This window comes from Setaria viridis, chromosome 4 (genome assembly GCF_005286985.2).
Source record: "Setaria viridis chromosome 4, Setaria_viridis_v4.0, whole genome shotgun sequence".
NCBI lineage: Eukaryota > Viridiplantae > Streptophyta > Magnoliopsida > Poales > Poaceae > Setaria > Setaria viridis.
Window position 1 is genome coordinate 31,777,567 of NC_048266.2, and position 17,965 is coordinate 31,795,531.

The following is a 17,965-nucleotide window of genomic DNA, read 5'->3' on the forward strand; positions in this document are numbered from 1 at the left end:
AATCAAAGTAAGGATAAATGCATTAACAGCAAACATACAAAGAAATAGTCCAATAGGTACATGGAGCAATTGACACGCAATTTGTTATCACGAGAGGCAAATTAACAATTAGACATATCAAATGAGGACGACAATGGTAAAATTGTCCTTAATTCTAAGGATTTGCTTCCGATAACCCCGCACAAAAAAAAAGCTCTAAAGCATTTCCAGCGGACACGCACCCCATATCTTCATTTGGCTATCCACTTCAAAAGATTACCTCTCCATGTTACCCTGCGATCCAGGCCTCCAGTAGACTAGCCAAATCCCACCCTCCAAATCCTATTGACATATATCTTATCGGTATTCAAATTATTTGTAAAGGGTATTATTTATAACGGACTTTAATTTTGCAATGGCTCTAATTTGAACAGTTTAATTTACAATGGTTACAATCATCCGGATAAAATTTACACACTTGACTACGATCTACGAGTAAATAGTCACCGTCAACGGATAAAATGAAGAAAAAGGAAAAAAGAAAAAGGGAAGAAAGGATTTTACATGGGCTGCCGTGTTTCGCCTCTCTAGCCCAGCCCACGTTTGCTTACCCTAACGTCTCGCCGTCTCCTAGCATTCTCAGCACGCAGCCACGGCTTACCTCCCTGCTTCGTCTCTCCATAGACTCCATGCCACAACCAGCGACGCTGCCACCTCAAATTGCTAGCTGCTCTTTCGACACCCGATCCTTTGCATGCTGATATCATTCTCCCGAGCGTATTTGATTAATCTAATAAAAATAGGAGATGCTCTATATGCATCTTCTTGTGCTATTTAAATACTACCTCTAAGCAAAACTTGTACATTGACTATATGTTCAAGATAAGCCAAGGTAGTTGAGAATAATCAATACAAGTTGATGCCGTTGAAGTACGTAGTTCCTACACGCAACATTACATAGCTCAGATAAAGTAGGACTCAAAAAAACCCGGTTAGTTATCCTTCTCTCGTTATCTTCGTGAAGTTGAATGTTTTCTAGTGCATACATTGGTCGTCGCGCATAACAAACCCGGGTTTTATGCCAAGGAAATGGGTGGCATCCATCATGTAGTATTGATTCGACATGACCGTCCTTCATGGAAATTAAATATCCTTCCATTAGCTCTGAATCTTTTAGTAAGGTGGTTTTTCATCCGAATATTTTTTTCTCTTGAATTTCGAGCTACTCCACGCATATTCCTTATCTTGGATGTACTCACATTTTGGGTTGGAAATTTCAGTTATCTAGTACCACATCAAGAACTCATGTTTATGGGTCGAGTTGGACCCGATCGAAAGGTAAAAGGACATGTTTCATTTGGTATTGCAACGAGTTCTGTATTTGTCAGGATTCTCTTAGATCATAGTTGCTCTAGTTAAATGAGCAAAATTGAGGTGAGTTGAGAATATTCATGTACTACCATTTTGTTCTAAACTATGATATCAAATTGCTGTCATTGTTCACCGTCAAGCTCCCTACTGAGAAAAGATAATAAAAAAATGCTTTTATATGAATGTAGTTTGAGGATGTGGGATACGTGGCTAGCTAATAATTCTCTATCCTTGCACATTCCTTGTAAGCATCTTGCAGGGATCGCATAATAAACAATGTGATTCGACGTTGTTCTGTCATCTACTCACCTCCATGGACTTGACGACACATTACTTGTAATTAAATCTGAACAAATCTCCATATTATAATTATTAAATAAGGAAGCATGAGCTCCTCCACCAAGCTACAATAATATTAAGCACTGACTTGCCTCAAAAGGTGTCGTTTGCCTGTATCGTACGCGACAGAGTGAACAAAAGGGGCCGGGGTTAGAGTGGATTTTCCAGATCCTACAATTTTCCTGTGAAATCACACCCAAATAAAAGTTTCCTGTACTTTTCCTATGCATCAATTCTATATATGTTCTGAAGGCTGCTAGGTACCAAATCATATACTCCCTCCGTTCCAAATTATAAGCATTCCAACTTTCTTGGAGAGTCAAAGCATCTCAAGTTTGACCAAATTTATACAATAAAGTGCTAACATTCATGATATCAAATAGGTACCATTAGTTTCTTCATTAAATATATTTTCATAGTATATCTATTCGGTGCCATAAATTTTTGTAATTTTCTCTATAATTTTGGTCAAACATGAAAATATTTGCCTCTCCAAGAAAGTTGGAATGACTTATAATTTGGAACGGAGGGAGTATATAGGATTGAGAATAATCCTTTGATTTGCCGAACAAAATCCTTCGTTCCAAAGGAGCCCTGACCTTAAGGAACAAGCAGAGATGCAACCGTAATTGTACGTACTGTTTCTATACTCTTCGTGATCATAGTAAGCCCAGCGCTCTGCCTCTCTCCACCCAACATGTTCGACGAGATTTTTTTCACGACACTGACATGGCTAATGCCTTGGCCTGCTGTATGCATAGGATCTCATCAGCGCCGGGAGCGAGACGACGGTAACGACGCTGACGTGGGCCATGTTGGAGCTCATGCCGCACCCTGCGGCGCTGCGGAAGGCGAGGACGCGCCGCCGGGTCTGCACTTCCTGCAGCTGGTTCTGAAGGAGGCACTTCGGCTGCATCCGCCGGGGGCGCCGCTGCTCGTCCCGCGGGAGTGCCAGGAGCACACGCGTGGCGTCCTCAGCAGCTTCGACGTGCCCAAGGGCGCCATGGTGCTCGCCAACGCGTGGGTGATCGGCCGCGACGCCGTGAGGTGGCCTGGGGCATCGACGCCGCCGAGGATTTGCACCGGCCTTGCGCTCGCCCTCGCAGCCATGGAGCTCGGTCTCGCCAGCCTCCTGTTCCATTTCGACTGGGAGCTCCCAGGATGCGCTGCTCCGGATGAGCTGGACATGGCCGAGGCGCTCGGGATCAACACGAGGAGGAAGAGTGACTTGTGGCTGCACACAAAGTGACGGCGATATATCCAAGTGTGGATATAGAGGCCGGATGTTATCCATTATCAAAAAAAGTGATGACTACTTGGACAGGGGATTCCAGATCTTTTACGCCTGTCGCGACCGCCACAATAGAATGCCAATTATTAGAATTAAAGTTACATGATCCACGTTAGTGAATAAATATTCTTACATAAACATCCAAATTGTAGGCCGTGAACAACAACACAAATAGCCTTGAATTTCAGTTTTTGAAGTACGATGTAGCTTAGAGTGGCACACGGAGGGTTGGATGTAGGAAAAGGTCCCTCTTCCGGCGAACGGAGATCCCCACCTCCTCTTCCATGTCCAACTCACTCGGTATGACTCCAGATGGTAGCTGCCAATCGAAGTGGAAGAGAAGCACCGCGAGAACAAGCTCCATGTTTGCCAGTGCAAACGCTAAGCCTGGGCATATCCTCCGGCCAGCTCCAAAGGGAGTGTAGCAGAAGTCAGTGCCCATGAAATCAGTTGTGCATTCTTCGAATCGATGGGGCTTGAAAACCTCGGGTTCGTCCCAGTATTTCGGGTCCCTACAGATGGCCCACGCATTCACAAGGACAATCGTACCCTTTAGCACATCATACCCAAGGATCTCACATGACTCCTGACACTCTCTAGGGAGGAGGAGAGGTCCTGGTGTATGCAACCTTAAAGTTTCCTTGATGATGAGCTTTATATATGGTAAATTTACCAAGTCATCCTCTGTGACCGTTGACTTATCTTGCAATGCACAACGCAATTCAGTTTGTGCTCTCTTCATCACACTTGGGTTCCTCATGAGCTCTGCCATAGCCCATATAATAGTTGTAGATGTTGATTCACTTCCAGCAAGAAACAATTCCTGCATGATATAAGGATTACCCTTTTAAAGTAATTATCCAAATAGCCCACACTACAGAGCATCTGGACCCTGTACATATTGTAATCTCATTATACTCCCTCCGTTCCAAATTGTAGGTCGTTTTAGCTTTTAGCTAGGTTCATAGATATTATTATACATCTAGACATATACTATATCTAGATGTATAGTAAAAACTATGCACTGCACCTAAAAAAGTCAAAACGACCTACAATTTGGAATGGAGGGAGTACAACTTTAGCTTATAAGATTAGAGTTAATACGTATGCACAATTCTACTCCAAGACGTATTAACTCTAATCTTATATATAACTCTAATATATAATTAAGGATGTAGTTGTATGTAGTGCCGCTTGTAACAACTCCTGTTAATATGCACTACTGCACCACCAAAGTAAGTACTACAAGCCGTTCTCCTTTTCTAAAGTTTTATTTTTGTCTTTATTCCTGCAAACCACGGAGATTCGGCAGTTAATTTTTGAAACAAAGGATCACTAAGACCCCCTGTTTTACTTGTTTTTATTTACAGAATTTTCTATGTATCTAGAACCCCGTAAAATTCCAAGTGTAGTGTTTAATATGTTTTTCTATGTTTGAGTCCCACAGTTCTTTTTTGTTCCCTAATTTTTTTAAGGACGGTTGATTCGATCTACCTTTTTTGGATTTTATAACTATTTCTTGGTTGACTTGCCCAAATAGTTGCTCTGTTAAACTTCCATATGATTTTCTGTACTGTAATATTTTTTAATGAAATTTCTACTTTTTAGCTAGCTAAAACTTTTGCTGTTCTTTGGCCTTGTACACACGCCTATTAAGAAAACACAACTCATTAGAGTAGCTGTTTTTCTGCAATAAAAATAAATAGTCCCCTCTTGCTCGTACCATGGAAATGGAGTTGCTTCAATGAAAACGATGATTAATTAAAGAAAGATAGATACAGTACACGCTAATATAAATATAAATTAAAGAGTCCCTAAAAAAGAGAGTACTTACAGCGAGGATGGCTTTGATATCTCCCACGTCGAGCGGGCAACCGAAGCCACCTTCCTCCTGGGTCCTCAAAAGGACACCAAGCAGGTCCTCGTCTTCCGCGACGTCAGTGGCGCTCGCCCCCGACCTGCGCTCCCTGTGTTGCTCAATGGCGTAGTCCACCAGCTCAAACGTCTTCCGCGTGAACGCCCGAGCCTTGCGCACCGTGCCATCAATGGCGCACACGAGCCTCGACGACGGGAACAGGTCACATGCATTGAACCCGGAACCGATCTTTACCGCCTGGGCGACACACTTCAGGAGTTCCTCCCGGCGCCCGAACCGCTCGCCTATCATGGCGCGCAGCGCCGAGTCGGCGACGAGGTTGGCTACCCGCGCGGTGACGTTCACCGGCTCGCCGGCCGGGCACGCCGCGGCGATGCCGCCGACGAAGCGGGCGGCCTCGTCCTCGCGGATGGGGCGGAAGGACCGCACGCGCTTGGCGCTGAGGAGCTCCAGCGTGATGAACTTGCGGAGCTGCCGCCACCGCTCGCCGTAGGGCGAGAACGCGACGCCCAGCCCGCCGGCGACCGTGGCCCTCAGCGTCGTGCTCAGAGGGCGCGTCGCGAAGGTGACGTCGTGCGTCTTCATGACCTCACGGGCGGCGTCGGGGGACGAGGCGACCACCGCGGGCAGCTCGCCGAGACGGAGGTACATGACGGGCGCGTCGTGCCGCCGCGCGAGGTCGGCCAGTGCGCGGTGGATTAGCGGGGTCTTGACGAGGTGGTGGAGGCTGCCGATGACCGGCAGCCGCCATGGCCCCGGTGGCAGCCTTGGCTGATCCTTGCGCCGAAATTGGAGGGACAGAAGTAAGAAGGGGATAAGAAGCAGCAGCAGAACATGCGCCAGGAAGTACAAGCTGCCTGAGAGATTCTCCATGATGTGCTCACAATTAACAGGAGCTTGCGGTTTGTGACAAGCTAGTAGATGTCGGCAGTTTGTGTGAATGTGCAGCAAGGAAAGCAGGCTGACAATTTATAGATGCACGAACTGAAGCAGCCGGCTTCTCCTCGATGGTAGGTTTTGTTGAAATTTGGTCTAGATTTGAGCAAGAAGTAAGGGAAGGAAACTACTGGAGCAGGGTCTGATAGGTTTCCACTTTTATAGCGAAGGGAGGTATTTGTGGGATTGTTTTGGCTACGAGCCATAATGAAAATTTAACTTGGTCCGAATCCTATAACCTTGCTGCTTCCTTCGATTTTCGAAATTATATCAATATAACTATCTTTCTTGAGTCAAATTCTTTTAACTTAAACCAAGCAACTTTCGTTTTTAGGAAGTGCTCTCTTGCGTAGCAATTCCATGAAAAATGTAAAACCACGTGTATACGTGACTACAAAACTTATCTCAACCGTTGATTTCTATGCATCCAACTATTGATTTACTACCTACCACATGTACTTCTCACTTACCCATGATCCATCTCACCACCGATTCAAAAATGGATGGCTCAAATAACTCGTGTGGTCACATGCACATGTGAAAAATCCATGTTTGCAATTCCATCGGGTGTGGCATGAAATTTCAAAGCTTAAAGTACATTTTTTTAATAAATTTGTACTACTTATTTTATTGCTTCTCTCATTTTCGTCAACACGAATGGTCCTAGACTAGATTTGCATCAAGTGCATCATGTAAGAAGTTTAAGTGGTACCATTGAGGTTAGGTAATGTAGCTAATCAAGTGCATAAAAAGAATCCAAAAAAGTATAAATAGATAGAGCACACAAGTATATATCGTCTACATGTATAATTTAAACTTAAATAAAACTTAGGCAAGGTGAAATCAATACGTGAATGGGTTTCTAGTTGTAACCTCAGCTACAATTTATTGTATTATTTCTACTTAAATAATTTTTTTAATTCAACCTCAAATCTTGTTTGCATGTAGACTTGTATGCTATATCCATTCATGATTTCTTTTAGAACATTTAGGAATGCTATCTAAGCAATTGAACTTCTCCAATTGTACCATATTGTACTGTACAATGAGCGGTGCTACTATGTCCATACATTTTAGACATTCTCAACAAACAATACCTAAGCAATGATTAGCCTGCGTTGGAGCATATTTCTGGCTTTTAGAGATGTTAGTAAATAGTATATTTGAAAATTTAAAAATGTTTCCACATTTCTAGGTGTTATAGTACTTGAGCTAAATGACCTTGGGTTAACCGAATTGTTTAAGGCTTCCACAATGCTACTCCTAAAATAATTGTCGATCATCCATTTGGTTATATCTCAATGGCTAGGATTGAAAAAGTGTTATTATCTCCTAGAGAAGTTCTTTGCCTTTCACTAATGGCCAATACCCATTTGGATAGCTTTGGCTTCGCTTCTTCGCCATACTAGTGATGACCTGCTACATAACCTAAATCCAACCTCCGTTGCACATGATATATAGGCTATCGACTAACTTGCTTGTGCACAAATGCTAAAATGTGCAGGATATGCCAGAATAGAAGACCGTGCCAATCACTTATCCACGAGATCAAAGATCGAGTTAGGTATAGCCTTGAGGCCATAAGTCACAATCTACTGAGAAGGCGTCCGAATGACCTTGGTTGTCTCTTCTTTGTCCCCCTTCTTTGTATAAATGCTAATGAGCGCTTGAACCATGCATGAAGTAGCAACTATGATGATCACGAATCGGACAACCTAATTTCTACAACTGAAACTCCAAATGTCACTTTAGTTACTAACAACTTTTCATTAATATGCATGAGTACTCCTCTACTATACAGAGCCACTAATCAACAAGAACCACTCGAGGACATTATGTGCGTATCTTTTGAGAACCCATATGATCCTCTACAAAGAGCAATGTCTCTACACATGATAGGTGCAGCAACCCTTCTGTGTTATCATGTAGACATATACATATCTACATACAATGGGTGCTACAATAATCCTTTGTATCAACCAGGCATGTTTACTGTACAGAAAAGAGAGAGGACGGTATTTAAACCTGACAATTCCAAATTTATATGCCAGCCACAACTGTCACATTAGAATGCCAATTATTAAATTTGTGTGTTAATATACATTACATGATCCACTTCAGCGAATAAATATTCTTACATAGACACCCAAATTTTACAATGGTGATCGAATAACAACATAAATAGACTGATATTTCAGTTTTAGAAGTAGGATGTAGTTTAGAGTGGTACACGGACCATTGGATTTAAGTACAGGTCCCTCTTTCGGCGAATAGCGACTCCCATCTCCTAGCTCTGCCATGTCCAGCTCACTCGGTATGACTCCAGGTGGCAGATGCCAATCGAAGTGGAATAGAAGCATAGCGAGAATAAGCTCCACGTTTGCCAGCGCGAATGCCAAGCCCGGGCATATCCTCCGTCCAGCTCCAAAGGGAGTGTAGCGGAAGTCGGTGCCCATGAAATCCGTTGTGCCCTCTTCGAATCGATAGGGCTTGAAAACCTCGGGTTCGTCCCAGTATTTCGGGTCCCTACGATGGCCTACGCATTCACAAGGACAATCGTACCCTTTAGCACATGACATCATATCCAAGGATCTCACACGCCTCCTGACACTCTCTAGGGAGTAGGAGAGCTCCTGGTGTGTGCAACCTTAAAGTTTCCTTGATGATGAGCTTTTCTCCTAACGTGATAGGTGTCCAGTCAATTTTGTACGTGACATCCCAGATTTTGCAGCAACTGATTCTAGGTCTCCTGACGTGATAGGTGTCCAGTCAATTTTGTACATGACATCCCAGATTTTGCAGCAACTGAAAATCTAGGTCTCCTGACATGATAGGTAGTGTTCCAGTCAATTTTGTACGTGACAATATTTAATAAAAACAGGACGCATGTGACAAATTCTTACATGACAATTTTCGTTTTAGAAGTAATGTACCTGATAGTTGCACGGAAAATGAATGATGCACGTGCCAATTTCTTTTTTTTGAAACGACGTGCCAATTTCTTTGTTTGAGAAGTATGTGATAGTTGCATTACATGTAGCATATTTTATAACACATGATATATCACTACAAGAGAAACCATTTTCATCCACCCCAAATATACCGACCAAAGTCGGGTGGATGGCAGGTATCGAAAGTCTTAGGTGGTAATACTAAAGGCCTTCGATGATTTAGTGCGAGATGCTAATACCAACGGTACTAAAGGTAGACATTAGTAGTACCAATCGGAACTAAAAAATTATCCACATGTGAATTCAAAAGGAAAACATCCCTTCTCAAATATATCGGCCAAAGTCTGATGCGATACTAATGCTAGATTTGGGGTGGACTGAAAATGCTTTCTCCAGTAGCGTTGGCTGTGAATATTTAAAAAGAATATCCGATCCAAAACGAAGGGAATAACTCAAGATGATGCTCTCCTGTCACCAGTGATGGTTTTTATGCACCTCCAACAGCATTAATGGAGTTGTTTGATATGCTATCTTTTCTCACATGAGTAGTGAATGTTTGCGTTGGAAGTGAACTGTGCTGTGACAGATTGTCCGCAAGCTGTGTGGCAAAATTTACTCCGCAGCACAAACAAAGCCGTCAGCAGCACACCGTAGGAACAGGCGGGGACGCGGAGCCAAATCACCGCACGCGGATTGGGACGAGACCACGCATCGCGCCGCCTCGAGCCACCGCGCTCTATGCCGAGGCAAGGCAACCAAGAATCCTACCATCATGGGGAGGAAGATCAAGCATTTCCTGGTCTCCCTCCTCTCGTGCTGCATTGCTGCTGCTGCTGCGGCGGGAATCGGATCCTCATCCGACGCCGACGTCATCGCCGACCTCGTTCGATCCCTCGCGAAGCTGCCCTCCACCTGGACCGCCGGCGGCGACGCTTGCTCCTTCAAGGGCGTCACCTGCTCCGCTGCCGGCCGCGTCACCGCCATCGACCTTGCGGGGCAAGGCCTGGCGGGGACGCTGCCGTCCTCCATCTCCAACCTCACCGCGCCCGAGTCGCTCCAGCTCCAGGGCAACGCCCTCTCCGGCGCCGTCCCGCCGCTCCGATCCCCCGCCCTCACCCGCCTCTCCCTCGACGGCAACGCCTTCACCTCCCTCCCCGGGGACTTCCTCCGCGCGACTCCCGCGCTGCTGAGCCTTAGCATCGACGGTCTCCCCCTGCCGTCGTGGCCGTTCCCCGCCGCCATCTTCGGTTGCCCTTCCCTCCACACCTTCTCCGCCTCCAACACCAACCTCACCTGCGCCTTCCCGGCGGCGGCCCTGGTCTCGAACCTCACGTCGATCAGGACGCTGCGCCTGTCCCACAACAATCTCACCGGCGTCATACCGGCGTCTCTGGGCAAGATGGCGAGCCTGACGAACATGTCCCTATCCTACAAGTATAACTACAACCACTTCCAGGGACCAGGGCCCGGTGCCGGTGTTCGCGTCCGCCGTGGCCGTCGACGACGTGGTCGCCGGCAACGGGTTCTGCTTGGAAAAACCCGGGCCATGCGACGCGCAGGTGAGCACTCTGCTCCAGGTGGCCGAGGGGTTTGGTTACCCGCTTCATCTCGCAAGGTCATGGACGGGGAACGACCCCTGCAGTGGCTGGGTGGGCGTGATATGCGACATGTCAGATGTAGAGATTCTCGGCCTGACGAGCTACAACTTGTCAGGGACAATATCACCGGCCATTGCCAACTTGAAAGGGCTTAGGAAGCTTGACCTGGCCAACATCAATCTCACCGGGGAGATTCCGGATGCGCTCGCGGCATTGCCGAACCTTAGCCTTGCTGATGTCAGAAACAATAGGCTCACCGGCCAACTGCCCAAGTTTAGGGAGTCAGTTGATGTGTCAGCAGATGGGAACAGCCCGAGTTTGTGGAATCATCATGGTTCAGGACAAGGTAGTCAGTCTCAATGGAGGCTCTTCATCATCTTCAGACTCCACGGATGCCTCATCAAAGTCTAGAGCAGGAACTATTGTTAGCATTATCGCAGTGTTGTGTTTATTTTTTGGAAGGGAAATTAGCGTGTAAGATCTCTTGTTTGTCATCATAAGCTCCAATTTTAATAACGCACATATATGCTTCTCTGTCGATTTTAAGCTGAGTGTTTGTGTTTCTAATGGAGGCAGCACTCAAAATATTTTTTATGCATGCAAACACCTTTTATTAATTAAAAAAACAGGCAAATCAGTTTGACGTTCGAATTTCTGTCCTACTGTCCACTATTAACATGGCTGATATATAATATTTGACTTGATTTGGAGACTCTATATATAGCTGCATCCAAGATACAGATACCTACAGAACCCTCTAAACTTAACATTCATCATCAGAATACCATCATCACTGTCCGCGGGCACCAACTCATCAACATTCAGAAGTAGGGATTAACTTCTTACTTGTAGCTAGATGCATCTAAGCATCAACATCAATGTCTTCAGCCAGGTTGCACAAGAGGAGCAACGGTTGCATAGTCCTCAGTGTATCGTAAATGCATCACGGAGCAAAGCATGTTTACTATAGTAGGGCATACAAGAGACACCCAGGATACTCCAGAGCTAGGGCTACAACAATGAACAACCCAGGATACTCCAGAGAAAAGAGGGAAGGTTTGTACTGTTGGCTGTTGCAGAGCCTAATCATCAGTTCAGTGAGTCGGTATAGTAGTAAGCAAATTAGCAACCACAAGAGAGCAAAGCGAGGTAGCAGTCAGGTAGGCTCCACCACCACCTGATTTCATGCTTGATTTTGTGAATCTTTTACTCATTAAGTTTTGGCACAATATTTGCTGCATGCTTGCATAAAAAAAGTTATGACAACTTTATCAAACGATGTTTAAAATGACGTCCAAACAATACCGTTACGTACAAATACACCTTTCTGAAATTATGGACTACAAAACTACATGACACCATTAGAGGCAAAATGGGCTTTTTAAATGACACTTAACACCGTTAGTCCTTAAAATAGACAGAATTGTCAAATTGGGAATGAAATTCAGACCTAGTGTCAAATAAAAAATTTAAACTTAAGGGTTAAGAAAGGAATGAGTAACTTTACCGGTGTCAAATAAGAAATTTTATCTTCTTTACAGTAGTGTTGCAGCACAGGTACATTATTTACCTATACCATCAGATTTTTACATTTTCTCGTGCTTTTTTATTTACTAGGATCGTGCCCGTGCGTTGCTACGGGCATAAAAGATTTCTGGCGCAAATACATAAAGCATGGGAAACATGATTTATTTTAGATACGTAAGAATCAATTTTATCTGGTTTATAACCAACATGGTGTGAGATGGTTGAAGTAATGAAATGGTCGTGAACAACATTCTATAACCAACAGCCTTGACGAAATGAAAGTGATTGCTCGCTTGTGTCAACATACTTGTAATAGAAAATAATATAAATAACATATCTGCTCTTAGTTCATACAAATAAGTGCAAGGTCTACAGGGTCTCGATGTCTTGGTGATACATAGTTGAATAAAACGAACGTTCACAAGCATGTTTACGGAGATACAGATACAAACAACCATTCTACTATACACATCTACAAAAGAAACAGACCTGTACCCAAGCATCTACTTCCTCCGTTTCAAATTGTAGGTCGTTTTGGTTTTTCTAGGTTCATAGATATTATTATGCATATCTATAAACCTAGAAAAGCCAAAACGACCTACAATTTAGAACGGAGAGAGTAGCATATAGTGTACTTGAAAAAACAAATGGCACTTGTCCTTATAAGTAATACACATCACCTGACTATGAGGGATACAGTACAGTAATAGAAGTATTCAACAGAGCATTCAACATTGAACTCAAAAATTTAGAAATGTTGTCAGTGCGAATCCTTCAATCAATCTAATAAAGATGAGTTGTGCACCCAAGAAGTACACTGAAAGCAAGTTCCAGATGCCTTGTAAATGCATACACTTTTCACTTTGGAATATAGAATAAATGAAGGCAGAATAATTTAATAGAGAAATCAGCATTGCTAAACAATGCAGTAAGCGATTAGCTCATTGCTGAGAGAACCTGCTCCTATTTTGGATACAGACATTGGAATAGTACTACAAATGCTTTATATCTCATTAAAACAAATAGAATTTTTCTCTAGTATTTGTAAAAACATGGAAATTGCATACTTCAAGAAATGCAAGAAACATTTACAAAGGTACATACATTCTTCTCTGGAAGTGCACATCTAGTCTTCTGTCTATCTCTTTTCTTGATTCCGCATATTTCTGAAGTCAAGCGAATGCAGAAACTGTTCTCTGAATTTCATTTTGATGGCCCACCTCCAATGCAGCCAGCTTACTTCTGACTTCTTCCTGAAGAACAAACATCATAGATGATGAAGAGGTTTTAAAAAGATAAACAATGGGGTTCCAAAAATAGTCAATGCTGTTCTATCAACCAAGAAAAATAATGTCATCAGTGAACCTAGTGCCCTAACATGGTGAAAGGAAACAATTTTCATCACATGTATAAGTGCTATTGCTACTAAAGTATGATGATAAGTAAATTACAATATGAAATGTCTTCTGTTTCAAAACAATTTTCAGATCAATTCACCAAGTCTTACATCCACTTGATGCCTGCTCATCTTTGCACATCTGGAACATGCTCCTGTCCTCGTCACACATCTAAACACGCATATACAGTTCAGCATGGCGTCCTGCTCCACTGTCCCAGTTGCCCGTGGCCATCCAGCACGCCGAAGAGTAACATGACGGATGCCCATTTGTGAGTCTCTTCAGCTTGAGGAGAATTCCAATGACTGTTGCATAGGTCAGGCTCATTGATTCAAGCCAACGGTACAAAAATGAGAAAAAGGGAAGGAAAATTCAAGGTTAAAACGTAGAGCTACTAAACAATTATATACACTAAACTGAAGTTTATTTTTCTCAGAGACATTGTGGTTCACCTGGTAAAAGACTTGGGAACTGCAATAATGTATTATAGATGTCTTTTTGTATTATAGATATATTTTCATTATTAGTCGATCACACAAGTAACAGATACATTTTTTCTTCAAGAAGGAAATTAAGTTCTATTTTCCAAAGTCATACCAGCAATGCCTCAAATAAAATCTGATGCAGCAAAACAAAGCAGAAAAAATAACGGTTACGTACGGGTTAACCGGAGCCGCTTATTTATTTCTGTCATTAGTTGGGAAATTGGCAAGCTAGCCATTCCCTTGGTGTATGTTTTTTTTAAAACACAATATAATGTTAGTGGAAAGACCAACCTCATATGGAATACCTTTTGCTATATGGTTGTGGCCTCTCGCAGCACCGCCAAGATCCAATCCCCTCTGTCGGAAACCCAATCCAATATTCACGGAGCCATCACCCCGGAACTAGTCACAGCCATCACCATCCAGCAAGCAGCCCGAATCACCGAGAGACGCGGAGACCAACGCAACCAGGAAGGCAGGGCCTCCCGCGAGATCCAAGAAGCGAGACCCACCCACCGAACGGCGCCCCGCCACGCCGGCGCGGCGAGGTGAGCGAGCTGCTGCGCGCGAAGGGGGGAGGGTGGGAAACAGCGGGCGGATTTGAAGGCCGTGCAGGGGCAGGGTGGTGGCAGCGCGGAGGGCAAAGAGAGGAGGAAATTGGGGGAGGCCGGGAGGGGGAGGCCGAGGGGCAATGGTGGAAGACGGGGGTGGAAGGGATGAGAGGGGAGGGGCATTTAGGTCAAAGCCGTTGGGTGATTTCCCGATTTGCCATCGGTCGAGTTGAGTTTCTTGAACCAATTTGTGTCGGGTAACTGCATACCAAAAGGAAGAAAATTGACGACTTAAAAAAATGTTTAGCTTCCTAAAAAATAAGTCATTTTTTCCCTAAGGAAAGCAATTACATTTTTACAGCTACAGAAAGCAATTGCATTTTTTACGGGTAGAGAAAGCAATTCCATTGTACCGGTAAAATGTAGATATCATCAGCTTTCTTTCTTTTTTCTTTTTGACAACGTGGTGCACTGACAATCATTTTGAGATTTTCGATTCGAACATGAATGGAAAATCTAGTTTGAGAATGAGAACTCAGAACGTTTTCGTTTTAGTTTTAGTTTATTCATGGATAATTTGAAGTGCCTCAACTAAAATGATATGTAATCTGCTTGTTTTTATCAGTAATACACATAGTGTTGACAAGAAATAGCATCACCTCATGCATATCTAAAGATGACAAAGAAGACGTTTTTCTACCTCACGTCATGAAAAATATATTTTCGGTGACAGAAGAACTTGTGAAATAACTTGTGATTATATCCTGTATTAGCACTCCACCGAAGGTCCAAAGCCACTGTAATCCTGAGTGCTCGACGCCCATCAATCCCGATCGCTCGAGCTTCTCCTCCCGGCCTTCTACACCTCAAGCACACCGCAAGAGAACAGCTCACGTGTGAGTGTCGTTCCACCAACCCGCTCACCGAACCCGAGCACCGCCAACCGCTCGACAAACCCGAGCAATGGTCTGTGCGGATGGGGAGGGATGGCGGGTGGATGGGGAGGGAGGGATGGTGCCAAGGCGGGTCGTCGCTGCCGCATCATGCAGACGTGTCTGCCCCCTTCGGGACATTAGGCCACCGCCTCCGCTGCCGGGGTCGGCAGCTCGCAGGACTGGGCCTGCGGGTGGGTAACGCATGGACGGGGTGAGAAAAGTTCGGTTGTTTTGGCAGAAACGACACTCCCTAACGTCGATAGAATTCTATGGTTCTGCACCCGATCCTCTTCCCCTCCACCCCCGAAATGTAGGTCCAACGTGAGAGTTACGATGTGTCTAAATTAGGTGAGGAAAGATTTTCAATTGTTTTCGTTATTTTTATTATAGATTTTGTGTACGTACATGACACAGTTGGATCAATGATCTGTCCAACACAACATGTTCAACATATACATACTTATTCTCCACAACATATTTCCAGATCATCCCAACTATACGTTTCGTGGCACACAACAATACGCTCACAACCTGTCACACACACGGCATGTCCAACATATATAGACATGACAGGATCAAATCATCTCTGTGGTTACATAACACACATTAGCACACCACACATTACAAGCTAGAGTGCTGCTTCAGGGCTTTGGGTGCGGTCCGACGCATGCAGGATCACCACACGCAGGCGAGTTCTCAAATCAAGGGCTCCCTCGCAGGCAGTGGCACACGCACGCTCGCGTGCATGTACAGGTCCCTCTTGGGACGCACGGTGATGCCCATCTCCTCCGTTAGGTCCACATCGCCTGGCATGACTCCAGCCGGAAACTTCCAGTCGAAGTGGAAGATAAGCGTGGCGAGATTGAGCTCTATGTTTGCCAAGGCGAACGTCGCGCCCGGGCAAATCCTTCTACCAGCTCCGAATGGTATGTATCGGAAGTCGGTGCCACTGTAGTCGAATGCGACCCCTTCAAATCGCTCTGGCTTGAAGGCTTCGGGTTCGTCCCAATATTTCGGGTCCCTGCCAATGGCCCATGCGTTCACAAAGACATACGTGCCTTTCGGAACATCGTACCCAAGAATCTGGCATGGCTCCTGGCACTCTCTTGGGATGAGCAGGGGTGCTGCTGGGTGCAACCTTAGAGTTTCCTTGATGACGAGTTTTAGATAATGGAAGTTAACCAAGTCATCTTCGCTTACCCTCGACTTGTCTTGCACTGCGTGCCAAACCTCCTCCTGTACTTTCTGCATTACACTAGGGTTCCTCATGAGCTCTGCTATAGCCCAACTGATAGTCGTTGATGTTGTTTCACTTCCACCTGCAAACAAGTCCTGCACGGTATGCATGCATGGTGTTAAATTTTAGTTTCTAGTGGAACAAACAAATTACCTTTTCGAAAGAATAAGAAAAATGCTCTTATGTAAATCGGAGAATAGAGCGGTAGTTACAAGGATGACGGCTTTGATAGTCCCAATGGAGAGAGAGCTGTAGTCGAGGCTATCTTCCTTCTGGATTCTCAAAAGAACATCAATCATGTCCTCGGCGGCGGCGGCGGCGGCGCCCCCTGCCGCTTTCCGCTCCCCATGTTGGTCGATGGCGTAGTCTATCAGCTGGTAGATTTTGCGGTGGAACGCCCTGGACTTGCGCACCGTGCCACTGATGCCGCACATGAGCCTCGAGGACGGGAACATGTCGCGTACGTTGAACCCGGCAGCGATCTTCACCATCTGGGAGAGGGACTCCCGGAACTCGTCACGGTACTTGAACCGCTCTCCCATCATGGCGCGAAACGACGAGTCCGTGATGAGCGTGGCTAACCGCTGGGTGATGTTCACGGGCTCGCCGCCGGGCGGGCACGCGGCGGCGATGTCGGCGACGAGCTGGGCGGTCTCGTCCTCGCGTATGGGGCGGAAGGACCGCACCCTCTTGGCGCTGAGGAGCTCCACGGCGCAGACCTTGCGGAGCTGCCGCCACCGCTCGCCGTACGGCGTCATCACGAGGCCCAGCCCGTGGGCGGCCGTGGCCCTCGCCGTCGCGTTCAGCGGTCGCGACGCGAAGGTGACGTCGTGCGTCTTCATGACCTCCCGGGCGGCGTCCGGGGACGACACGACCACCGCGTCCAGCTCGCCGAGCCGGAGGTACATGACTGGGGCGTCGCACCGGCGCGCGAGGTCGGCCAGGACGCGGTGCTTGAGCGGGTTCATGATGAGGTGGTGGAGGCTGCCGATGACGGGGAGCCGCCATGGACCGGGAGGGAGTCTCAGAGGTGGTGCTTCGTTGCGAAGCCTCTGCTGCAGCCGTGGCCTGAGGAAGATCAGCAGGACAAGCGGGAGGAGAGCCAACAAGAGGTAGCAGGAGATCAGCATGGTTTTCACGTATGGTTTCGTTTCTTTTGGCTGCGAAGAACTTCTAGCTAGAGTAAGCCAGTTTGTGTTTGCATGTGCAACGAGAATTTAGGTGCCCAGGCTATTTATAGATGGCCAGGCTACATGCACTACTGGAGAAGCTGATGGACCTGTTCTCTGGCGGCTATCAAGAGCATGAACTGGAAGGATTCAAATAATGAGCTCGCAAATCGTATGTGAGGACATGCGTAACATGGATATTGACTAGTACACCGATTATATTCTCTCGTAGATATTTAAATTGGTGTCAAAGGTTGAGTATATACAATTAGTCAGAAGCATACAATTAGTCAGAGCTTTTCTCTTCGTACGCCAAAGGAAAT

The 17,965-nt window shown here is 45.5% G+C and overlaps 3 protein-coding genes, 1 long non-coding RNA gene and 1 pseudogene across 5 annotated transcripts; 2 read left to right on the top strand and 3 right to left on the bottom strand.

Annotated features, from left to right (window-relative positions):
* The first annotated feature begins 1,398 nt into the window (after positions 1 to 1,398).
* LOC117853620 (desmethyl-deoxy-podophyllotoxin synthase-like) lies at positions 1,399 to 2,938 on the top strand (annotated as a pseudogene).
* A 104-nt stretch (positions 2,939 to 3,042) lies between these two features.
* LOC117852027 (zealexin A1 synthase) lies at positions 3,043 to 6,040 on the bottom strand. Its single transcript, XM_034733944.2, has 2 exons — positions 4,815 to 6,040; positions 3,043 to 3,803 (listed from the first exon to the last, which is right to left on the bottom strand). Exons 1-2 carry the CDS (start codon positions 5,727 to 5,729, stop codon positions 3,189 to 3,191), a joined length of 1,530 nt encoding a protein of 509 aa, XP_034589835.1. The 5' UTR covers positions 5,730 to 6,040; the 3' UTR covers positions 3,043 to 3,188.
* Positions 6,041 to 9,515: 3,475 nt separating this feature from the next.
* On the top strand, positions 9,516 to 10,752 carry LOC117853621 (receptor protein kinase WSS1). Its single transcript, XM_034735932.1, has 2 exons — positions 9,516 to 10,129; positions 10,200 to 10,752. Exons 1-2 carry the CDS (start codon positions 9,516 to 9,518, stop codon positions 10,750 to 10,752), a joined length of 1,167 nt encoding a protein of 388 aa, XP_034591823.1.
* Positions 10,753 to 12,762: 2,010 nt separating this feature from the next.
* Positions 12,763 to 14,453, bottom strand: LOC117851410 (uncharacterized). Of its 2 annotated transcripts, none has more exons than XR_004639537.2 (3): positions 14,042 to 14,453; positions 13,376 to 13,570; positions 12,763 to 13,121 (listed from the first exon to the last, which is right to left on the bottom strand). It is a non-coding gene; the product is annotated as an uncharacterized lncRNA (long non-coding RNA). The 2 variants fall into 2 exon arrangements; XR_004639536.2 differs by having other exon boundaries at positions 14,056 to 14,451.
* Positions 14,454 to 15,561: 1,108 nt separating this feature from the next.
* On the bottom strand, positions 15,562 to 17,664 carry LOC117854008 (5-epiaristolochene 1,3-dihydroxylase). The gene is made up of 3 exons (XM_072292950.1): positions 16,686 to 17,664; positions 16,312 to 16,568; positions 15,562 to 16,257 (listed from the first exon to the last, which is right to left on the bottom strand). The coding sequence occupies exons 1-3, from the start codon at positions 17,601 to 17,603 to the stop codon at positions 15,933 to 15,935; spliced, it is 1,500 nt and encodes a 499-aa protein (XP_072149051.1). The 5' UTR covers positions 17,604 to 17,664; the 3' UTR covers positions 15,562 to 15,932.
* Between the last annotated feature and the right edge of the window lie 301 nt (positions 17,665 to 17,965).